The sequence below is a fragment of the Leptomonas pyrrhocoris genome (assembly GCF_001293395.1).
Source record: "Leptomonas pyrrhocoris isolate H10 chromosome Unknown, whole genome shotgun sequence".
Lineage (NCBI taxonomy): Eukaryota > Euglenozoa > Kinetoplastea > Trypanosomatida > Trypanosomatidae > Leptomonas > Leptomonas pyrrhocoris.
Window position 1 is genome coordinate 297,161 of NW_015438380.1, and position 10,349 is coordinate 307,509.

The following is a 10,349-nucleotide window of genomic DNA, read 5'->3' on the forward strand; positions in this document are numbered from 1 at the left end:
GGTGTCTGTCGTCCCGTTGGTGGGGGGGGGGGGAGGGGGGAGGGGCGAAGAAGGAGATGTGCTCGTCGGCTTACGGGGGTGCGGGTCGCTGGCGTTCAAATGAAGAACCCAATATGAAATGGCGCCTGCCGGCACAGCTGGTGTCTGAGGGTCTTCGAAGTTGAACGAGAAGGAGAAGAAGAGAAACGAAGATGGTGTTGCTGCGTGCCGTAGACACGAGGAGAGGGGAAGGGAGAAGAGCTCGTAGCGTGTGTGTGGCGGCGGTACGTTGCGACGTACATGGACCACCTACACACACAGACACACGATAGAGTTGATGTAGGACTCAGAGAGCGTTTAACGGTTGTGGGATCTGCATCTTTGCAGCTGCCTTCTAAAATGCTACCGGTCTACGACAAATAATTCAATAAATAAACAAAAGACATTGACACACACCCACACAACAAGACAAGACAATGAGCACACAGATGGGAGTGGTTGGGAAGCGTGAAACGATGAAAGCCAAAAGCCGCAACGAGCAACGCCCAGCAGAGGAGAGGAGGGGGGGGGGGAGTAAGGTGTGCGGGAAGAAAGAAAGACGTCAGTCAACGCTGCACAGTCTACGCACCAAAGGGGATTCTACGCTCCTTCCTGTGCTGCTGCCTCCGGAGAAAACAAAAAAGAAAGTAAAAGAAGAAAAAAAAATACGGGAGGAGGGAAAAAAATGTGGTGGTGTGAGTTCTCATCTACACATTTTTAGTTACTGCTATTGTTATGCGTTCAGTTCTCTATAGCGACCACGCCGCCTCCACACGCACCGTCACGATCATGGTCACCCCGCCGCGGTTAATGCGCACTGGCACCAGCATCCCCGGCACCAGCTGTTCCGCAATAACGCGACGGAAGTCGCTGACACTGCGAACCGGCACGCCGTTCAGCTCCTCCACGAAGTCGTTCGGCTGAATACCTGCCAGCACCGACGGCCCTGCCGCGTTCACGACGAGCACGCCGTTGTCGTAGTGCGTCGGCATGCCATTGACGAGCACCGTGCCGGTCACCTCCAACCCCAGCACGGGAAGCATCTTCGCTCCGTTCCCCGCGCTCGACGACGACGGCAGCGGTGGCTGTGAGGGGGAAAGGGAGCTGGCGTGACTGCGACTCGGGCTGGCGCGGTAGACTCCGTTGTGCTCCGGCGTTGCTTGTGACGGTTGCTGCCGCCCATGTGGTGGGGGCTGTGGGGAGGGCGAAGACCAAGACGGCGGCGACGCCGCTCCGGCGCTGTAGGGCGACGCGGCGGGCTGGCTTGGGCTCGCTCGAGGAGCCGCGTACGAGCCGGGTACTGGCCCGTCGCCAGGTAGCGCCGCTGTCGCTGCTGTACCATCGCCATATCGCTCCAGCGCTTCTAAAAATTCGGCCAGCTTCACTCGCCAGTGCTGGAGACAGTGCAGAAACTGTGGCGCCAGGGTGCGCAGCGACCAGGGCTGGCTCGTCGGCATGTACAGACTGGCGGACATCAACACAAAATTGTTCCGCATCGAGGCCCCGACCCCGCCGCCGCACATCTCCCGCCCGAGCAGCGACGCCTCTAGCAAAAACTCGTACAGCTGCAAACGGCCGTCACTGCTGTTCTGCACAGACGGCGGAAGCGCCGCCAGCAGCGTCGAGTAGAGGTACAACCGCTCCGTCGCGGCATCGTAGGTCACCAACAGCGTGTACTCACCGTCGATGCTGATGACACAGGTGTCGCTGTCGTCGAACTGCAGACCGTCAGAGAGGCCGAGGTCGTCGCCCAGGCGACGCAGGTTGGCTTCCGCGTTTTCACGCGCGTCGTAGAAGCCGCCTTCCGGCACCGTCAGGGCCGCCGTTGCGTCCGCCACGCGTGGGGCAGAGGGGGAGTTGGAGTTGGCTGACTGCGTCGAAGAAGGACTCTTCCGCGGCTGCGGATGCCGCCCGTTGCGATGTGGGGGCGTGGAGGGCCCCCGGCTTTGTACCAGACCGCTGCGTCCGCTTCGGTCTCGCGGCACGCCCTTCTCGATTAATTCGTTTCCTTCACCGTCTGCGCCTGCGTCGCCATCATCGTCGTCAGAATCGCGGTGCGTGAGCAGCGCCGCTGCCTCCCGCTGCAGCGCACGAGGCGGCTCGACGCCCATGCAGTCGTAGTAGCGCAGGCGCTGCTGCACAGCGAGCCGGCGGTCCGCCTCGAGGGCGCGGGCCTCGCGTATGCGGGCGAGCCGCTGGTGTTCCACGTCAATCTCGCGTCCGCGCAGCTCCAACGCGCGCGCCTTCGCCGCGGCCTCGAAGGTGTCTTGCTCCAGCAACGCCCGCTCCTTCTCCGCCTCCAGCAGTGCCTTTTGCTGCGCCAGCGTGGCCTTCTTCTTTTCATTCTCCAGTTTTAGCAGGGCGACGGCACGCGTGGCCTCCTGCTCAGCCCGCAGCTGCTCCCGCCGTTCTGCGAGTTGAGCGGCGCGCTCCGCCGCACGTGCGGCTTCCTGGGCCCGCAGCGTAGCCAGGCGCTCCCGCTCCCGCGCCGCTGCCGCCTCCTTCTCCCGCATCCGGTGCAGCTCCTCGTCTGCGTCCTCGCGTTGCCGCTCCAGCTGGCGACGACGCAGGCCCGCCTGGTCGAGCTCGTCGTCAACGTGGTGCAGCGTGTTCTTCAGGACGCCATCGCGCACCGCCCCGTCCTTGTGCAGCATCGCATCCTGCTGCTCGAGTGTTTGCAGCTCCAGGAGTCGACGCTGCTCGGACATGGGGAAGGGAAAAGGGGAGGGAGAGGTGACGGACGACGATGAGGGTGGCGCGTCGCCTGGGCTGCGTGCGCGAGAACTGCGACTGCCGTTTTCTAACGTCTTCGCCGCATTTCGACTTTTTCTGAGCGGCGGTGGTGCGCGCGCGTCGACGGCGAGCGTTGCGCCGTTGCCGATGCCAAGGCTCTCGCAGAGGTCCCCGTCGTTGCTCAGCGGGACCCCGTTCAAATGCAAGACCATGTCGTCTAGTGGAATAGGGCACGAGCTGGCCGCAGCGAGGCACTGCTTCACCTTCCCAATGGTGAGGCGGCCGACGGCGGTGCGTACGTTGAGCCGGTAGCGCTTGCCCTCCTCCGGGGAGATGATGTTGATGTGCTCCTTGCGGTCTTGCATGGTGAGGTACGGTGAAACTTCTAATGGTATCTAACGTGGAAAAGGGAAAAGAATGCATACGAGGTAGGATACAAGAAGAGGAAGAGGAGATAGAGAGGTGACAATGAAGGTACACGTCAAAACACTTTTCGCTACCATTTTTAGGTGTTTCACAGGTGCCGCGCCCATGGAGCGCACATCACCGATTTACCCGACTCCCCCAAAAAATTGATACCACCGAACAAACGAAACACGCCGAGGTCTTATTGGGAAAGGAATGTCACGCGGAGGAATGGTGCGTCGTTGACTCGGGAACGCTCCAACACCCGTCCCGCCAACACACGCGTTTTTTCACTTGCTTTCTTTTTCCTTTTGTTTGTCGTCCGGCTTCTTTGTCTTGTTTAATCACTTACATCGAACGATGCCTCGGCGACGAGATGTCCTCCTTCGCTCTTCCTCCTCTTCCCGCTTACTTTCTAAAAAACAAACAAACAAAGAAGTCAGGATAATGATGTCTGAGCCACAACGACTGCTGACATCAAACACACACACACACACACGCATACACGCACAGGGAAAGAGAGGGAGAGAAGCAAGTGTGCGAGGCACCCGAGAAGATGGAAACAGAAGAAAAATAGAAAACATAATAGGCAAGTAAAGAAACAAAAATTCAGAAAGCAATATATATGTAATAGAAGATGAAAGGAAAAAACAAAACAAACAAACAAACCCACGCAGCGCTTGCGCAGATGAACACTCTCGTTGTATGTGTTGAGCTTGAAATTGAACTTTTGAGGTAAAATCCATATATTTTTTTAAATGTTGTCAAGGAAAGCACCGCGCCCTCGCCCAAAGAGAAGAAAAGGAAGAGAGAGAAAAAAAGGCGAAAGAATCTGGAAGCACACATCCACTCTCACGCAAGAACGTCATGTGTAAAATGAAAAGACGGAGAGGAAAGGAGAGGTACATAACAGAAGAATTAAACTCATATAGAAACGTACCTCCTTAATGATAATAATGATAATAATAAAACATATTTAGCGTGCATGACGATGGCACAGAAGAGAGACAGTCCGTAGAAAAAACAACGACACACATTTCTCCCTTTTTAAAAACAAATAAATAATAATAATAATAATAATACGCACGTACACGCCACAATGATAGGCATCAAAAGGCTTTGGACGTGCCACACAGACACACACGCAGACAGACAGACAGACAGACACAGACACTCAAGCATTCAAACATGTGTGAAAGCCCAAAGAATGAAAGGAAAAAAAAAACAGCATGATAAACTTTTCTGCTTTTGATACCCGAAAGCGAGTAGTTTGTCTTTGCTTCTCAAATAAGACAGAAAAATACGAAGAGATAAGGCGTGTATGACGTCGAGAATAGCTCTCGACAACTTTGTCTTCTATATATATATATATATTTAAACAAGAACTTCTATACATATATAAGGTCTTTCATTCCCTCCTCCCAGTCCTATCCGACAACACACACACACACACACACACCGACAAAAGTGAACTCGTCAACGCATAACGCGGTAGCACTGGTTTCCGCACTGTACATGCGGGGTGAGATCCTACTGGTAATCGTGGTCGTACGAGTAACCGCCTGAACATTGTGGAGTGGGGAAGGCGGAAAGGGGTGGAGGTTCAAAATAACAACAGCAAACTCTGGGAAAAGAAAAAAACGCGCGCACACGCACAGACACAGTTTTCTGATCAGGAGATTTTCTCCTCTGTATGATTCAGTGTGTGTGTGTGTGTGTGCGTGTGCATGTATGATAGAAAGAGAAGAAAAAAAACCAAGAGGAAGAGGTAGTTAAACATGTTTGGAAGCGAGGAGGAAGAGGAAATGAAAGACGCAAAGGCTCAACGTGGTGATATACATGAGAAGCAACGAGGCCACCACGGGTGTAAATGGGTAACAACCACACACACACACACAGTAGAGCATTACACCACCGATTGTGTGTGTGGTAGTTCGAGTCACCCTGCCTATCGTTAAGAGAGAAAAGAAAAAGAGAATTGAGAGGAAGCCAACAGCCCAGTAACGACGAACAGACACACGTCATTTTTTTCTTCTTCTTAAGGTTCTTGTCGTTGCGTCCGTTCGTGTGTGCTTGTGTGAATATCCTTCAGCTCCTTCAGCGTTACCTGATGCTGCTCGCGCTGCTGGAAATCGGTGAGAGCATCACAGGGGAATACGCGCGCGACTCCGCCTCGTACCATTCAACCTCCTCCCTTCCCTTTTTGAATTATCATATGTAAAGACGTCCATGGACGTGGCACACATCCAGAGATACAGGAGCGCAGACGCACTGGCTAAAACAACAACAACAACAACAACAACAAAAAGCTTAGCCTCGCGTCGAGGAACCTTGGAACAACAACAATAATAAGAATCAAATAATTAAATACATAGTAGAACGAAGACAATATGTGAGAAAATTGTTTCTCTGTAAAGGAAGGAAGGAAGAAGAAAAAACGGAGCCACAAGAGAGACATGAAAACAAGTAAGTAAACAAAAGAAGAGGAGGAAGAAACAAACTAGAGAGGAAGAGAGAAAGAGTAAAACGCCCGTCGGCGGAATAGAAATAAACAAATAATAAATAGTAACAATAGTAAACAGAGAAATACGATGTCAAGAGATAAAATTCGAAAGAGCAAGATATTGAAGAAAACAAAACAGAAGAGAGTAAAGGAGAGGGGAGGGGTGGTGGTGGTGGGGGCTTCCGTATTTTGCTTTGTTTTGGCTGTGCTTCGTGTGTGTCTGCTGAGGAAAACCACGACGACGCATGTCCGTGACTGAAGCACCGCTTTTGCTTTCTCTCGTCAAAAAGTGAAGATCGCAGCAGAGAGAGAGAAAGAGAGAGAGAAAGAGGGGCCAGCGTGGGGGAACCCGCAGGCGTAGCAAACCGGAGCGTGAAACTCGCCGGTGATATCCAGTAGAAAGCGAAACATCGAATAATAATTCATAACAAGACGTGAAAGAAAAGAAATAGGGTCAGCGCCAACACACACACACACACACACACACGCACACACAGGGCTAACCACACTGAAGAGTTGCGCTCTTCAGCCTCGCCACAACAGGAGAAGATCACAGTAGTCTTACACGCAAAGTGCCGACACGCATCCAAACGTGAGGGAGGTTTCGCGTACGTGGATGGCGGGTCAGCGTCACGTACCACACGCCAAGTCTTTCTTTTCTGTTTTCTTTGTCTACAACGCAGAGGTGGAGGGGCTGGGCATGAAGCTCAACACGGAAGTCGCCGCGCTGGAGGTGCTTGGCGCCGACAAAGAACGCGAGAAGGCGCAGTCGCCGATCGGGGTCGTTGTCGACACCTGCTGATGCTGCTGCTGCCGCCGATGCTGCCGCTGACGGTGCGCAGGGGAGCCGCCTAGCTCCGCAGCCACGCTGCTTCGATCAGGGATCAAGAGCGCAGGCACGTTGCTGCTCACACTGCTGTTCGCCATGCTGGGGCCAGAGCTCGCACTGCGGGTCAACATGGGGTGCGGGTGGTAGTACTTCTGCTGTTGGGAGCCCACAGCTCGCCGCTCGTGCGAGCACTGCCGGCCACTGTACTTCCCCGGTGAGTGCGGCGATAGCAGCATCGCGTTGGAGGACGGCACGGAAAAGCTGACGTTGACAGAGTGCCCTGAGAAGCCGGACGTGTGCTGCGTCGTGGCCGACTGCGGGCGGCGGTGATGGCGCGACGTCGACGACTGCGAGGCTGAGCCGAAGACGCGACCGCCCATGCGCGCGTCGGAGCGCTCCGACAGCGCCAGCGCCGCCGCCGGTGGCACGCCAAAGCTCAGCAGCGCGGAGCTCGCGTGCACCGTACTGCAGAGATTCGTCGTGGTGTTGAGCGTCGTGGACGGGGAGGTGCAGGAGGTGTACGGGGAGAAGGAGTCCATCCACGCTACGCCGGCCATGAGGGACGGCTCCAACTCCCCATTCGGCGAGAGCGGGGTGGTGATGTTGCTGTCCACATAGCTCATCACCTCCGCGCTGTCGTTCAACGGGAAACTCGCACCCGTGAAGCTGCCGAAGAAGGTGGAGCGTGAACGGCGCAGGGAAAGCTGCGCGTGTTGCCGCGGTGAGTGTGGTTGTGATTGCTGCTGCTGCTGCAGTAGTTGCTGCTGCTTTTCCTGAATCAGCGGCGGTGCGTCTTCCATGTTGCGTGCGATAAACAACGCCCGCCGTTTGTGCGAGCTGCTCGCCGTGGACACGTTTGTCGAGAGTGGCATCGAAAAAAGGGGTGTGACGGCGAGGCCGTCGGCGAAGCTCACCATCGCGGTGGCGTTGGTGTTGGCGGCGGTGGTCGTAGTCGCCGCCGTGTTTGGCGCATGCGTCGGCGCGTGCGTGGGGGCGTGCACCAACTCCATCGGCAGCGGCGACGCGCACGACACCGAATAAATCGACCGCAGCGGTTTGGGGAATCGTCGGGTCGAATTGTATCGCCGCTGACGCTCCTGTGGCTGCATGGGACCCACCTCGCCCTCCGCCACCGCCGCCGACACCGCCAGGGCTTGCACGACTCCTCCGCTGCTCGCGCTGCTGAGTACCGTCGCCTCCTCGTCGCTGCTCCCTTCGAAGAGGTCGTCGGGGATGTCCTGGCGCCGCTGCACAACGCAGACGCCGTTCTCCTCTTCCTCCTCCTCCTCCTCCTGGAATGGATTCAGTCGACCGTTGTGACCACCACCACTACCGCTACCTGCATTGCAGCCGCCGTGCTCTGGCAAGCCTGCCAATCCGTTGGAGTCGGATGTGGGGATCATGCGGCCCAGCTGCCCCGGCGGCACCGTGCCCCCAGCTGCGCTGATGGAGTAGGGAAAGGAGGCGACGGACCCCACACAGTGGGCGGGCGGACTCTTGCGAAAACTCTGAAGCCGAAAGGATTCGTCTTTGCTCTCCAGATCCGCCACGCGACGACGACACCCGCGTGGGCCGCCACCACCGCTGAGGGTCTCCTGCCCGCTGCCCTGCGCCGTCGTCGGCGGCGACGGCGTGAAGCGACAAGGCAGGTTCGCGTCTGCGGGTGAGCTCTGCGTGCTGTCGAGGGGCTGCGTGGCGGACAGCTCAGCCGGCGCGGTCCGCGTCGTTGAGAGGGAGCGGGTGACCTCACCACCGCTGCACGTCTGCCTGCTGCCGCTGCTGCTCGAATCACTCTCGCTCCGCGCACTCGGCTGCTGCAGTGCCGCGTGCTGCGCCGTGCTGCCTTCCCCCATGGCCACGTTGCCAGGGCTGGCGAGTGGGTGTGAACGCAGGTGGTGGCCGTACTCCGTCAGCTCTTGCATGCCCTGCGCTTCGGAGTGCATCGTGGTAGCAGAGGCAGCCGTGCCGGTAGACACGTTGTTCGTGCTCGTGTCGTTGCCGTGGTACTTCGCAGTGATCTCGGCAGACCATAAAGGCTGCGGCACTCCCTTTGTAACGCTGGGCCGCGGCAACGTTTGCTGGGGTTGCTGCTGCTGCTGCTGCTGCTGCTGCTGCTGATACGGGGATAAATGGCCAGCCAACGGGGAGGCGAGTGGCACCGGAGGCAGCATCGGCACTGAGCCTGGACGCCTCGTGTTCGCCGACTCGGGCGTCGTTGGATGTGGAGCGCGCTGCGCCGAAGTCGGCGCCGTAGCGTACGCAGGAGGAAGCAAAGACGGTGACGACGACGTGGTCGCGGTGGTGGTCGGCGAGTGCTCGCCTGGTTGTTTCTGCCCGCGCAGGAAGCGCAGCAAACCCGGTGGGATGTCCGCCTCGTTCATCGCCTCTCGCACAAAGTCTCCGACTCTGTCGTCGGGAGACTCGCGACGTGAGCAAGAGGGGAACGGAGGGCGGCCGTGGGGCGGCTCGGCGATGTACGGCATCGCGCGTGTCTGCTTTGTCACGAGTCCAACGCCACCGCCGTCGTTAGGCGTCAGTCGATCGTCGTTGCTGCTCAGCGGCAGGTCGGCGCGGAGCGTGGCGAACCGTGCTGCGTCGCCGCCACGATGACGCACGTTGAGCACGGCGCCCAGGAGGGCGCTGGCGAAGGGCGATGTCGGGGCGCCGGGCGGCGTGAAGCTGTGCCGCGCAAATGGGGAGGCGGCCGCGGCGGGCGTTGTGTTTCGGGTAGGGGATGACGAGAGCGGTGGGCGTGGGTTTGGGGAGAGGGAGAGGTCCACGAAGTCGTACTGGAAGTCCGCATCGATGTCGTCCTCCAGCGGCGAGGCAGCGAAGGGCATCGTTGACGGCGCTGCTGCGGCTGCGACGACGGCGGCTTCAGCTGCGGCTGGTGGACGGCGGGGGAAGGAGTGCCCGGTGGATTCTGCGGCAGCCGCGAAGCTCGCGGAGGAGGAGGAGAGAGACTTACTCGTGCTGAGCGAGGTGGCGAGGACGGCGGCCCCGGCAACCACCTCGTGTAGACGACGATGATACGGCGTGGGATTGCGCAGTTCCTGCTGGGGATGCATGGGATGTGGTCAGAAGAAGAAGAAAAAGGGAAAAACAACAACAACAACAAACACACAAACAAAATAGGTTGGAAACGGGTGGGTAGAGAATCTCAATGCTGTCCCTTACGTGTGTTTTTCCTTTTCTGAATTTTGATTTTGTTGGGAGTGGAAAAAACAAAGGGCGCAGGGCGTCGCGCAGGCTTGGCGTCTCCTCTTCCTCTTCCTCTTTCTCCTGTTGATGAGAGACCTCCAACACAAAGCCGGCAGGCGGGAAGAAGAAGAACTAAGAAGTCAAGAAGAAAGGGGAAAGAGAGTAAGGTATCAACACCAGCAATTCCAGTTTAGAAGAGAAAAGAGAAAAAAAAAATCGAGCGAGACAAGTTCGGCAAGGGTGTGCACGTTTTTTTTTTTGCTGGACAGTACAACAGAGGAGAAAAGCAAAGCAAAAAGCAGAAACAAAGCTCGAACAGACAAGGCAAGCAGAGGGAAAGGACACGGGGGGGAGGGGGAGCAAATGCAGGACGGGACGAACGAGTACGCTGACGAGCCCCAACAAATCCGAAGGCGGCGTCAGTCGGGTCAAGCGGTTAAGAATCAAAATGAAAAACGAAAATGAATAGAATACAATAGGAATCAAGTAAGAGACAGCAAGATAGAGAAAGACACGTATGCCTTCACCCACGCACACAGAACTACGGATTAAGTCTCTCTCCGTAAAGCGAAAGAAGAAGGAAAAAATACGGCAACAACAACAACAGATAAAGGAAACACAGCAAGAAGAAACTATATATATATATATATATAGTGTGTA

General features: G+C 56.7%; 2 protein-coding genes across 2 annotated transcripts; both read right to left on the bottom strand.

Annotated features, from left to right (window-relative positions):
• Positions 1 to 767: 767 nt before the first annotated feature.
• ABB37_08443 (hypothetical protein) lies at positions 768 to 3,147 on the bottom strand (the record flags this gene model as incomplete). The annotated part of the gene is made up of 1 exon (XM_015807457.1): positions 768 to 3,147. The coding sequence occupies exon 1, from the start codon at positions 3,114 to 3,116 to the stop codon at positions 768 to 770; it is 2,349 nt and encodes a 782-aa protein (XP_015653996.1). The 5' UTR covers positions 3,117 to 3,147.
• A 3,184-nt stretch (positions 3,148 to 6,331) lies between these two features.
• ABB37_08444 (hypothetical protein) lies at positions 6,332 to 9,556 on the bottom strand (the record flags this gene model as incomplete). Its single annotated transcript, XM_015807458.1, has 1 exon — positions 6,332 to 9,556. One exon carries the CDS (start codon positions 9,554 to 9,556, stop codon positions 6,332 to 6,334), a length of 3,225 nt encoding a protein of 1,074 aa, XP_015653997.1.
• Between the last annotated feature and the right edge of the window lie 793 nt (positions 9,557 to 10,349).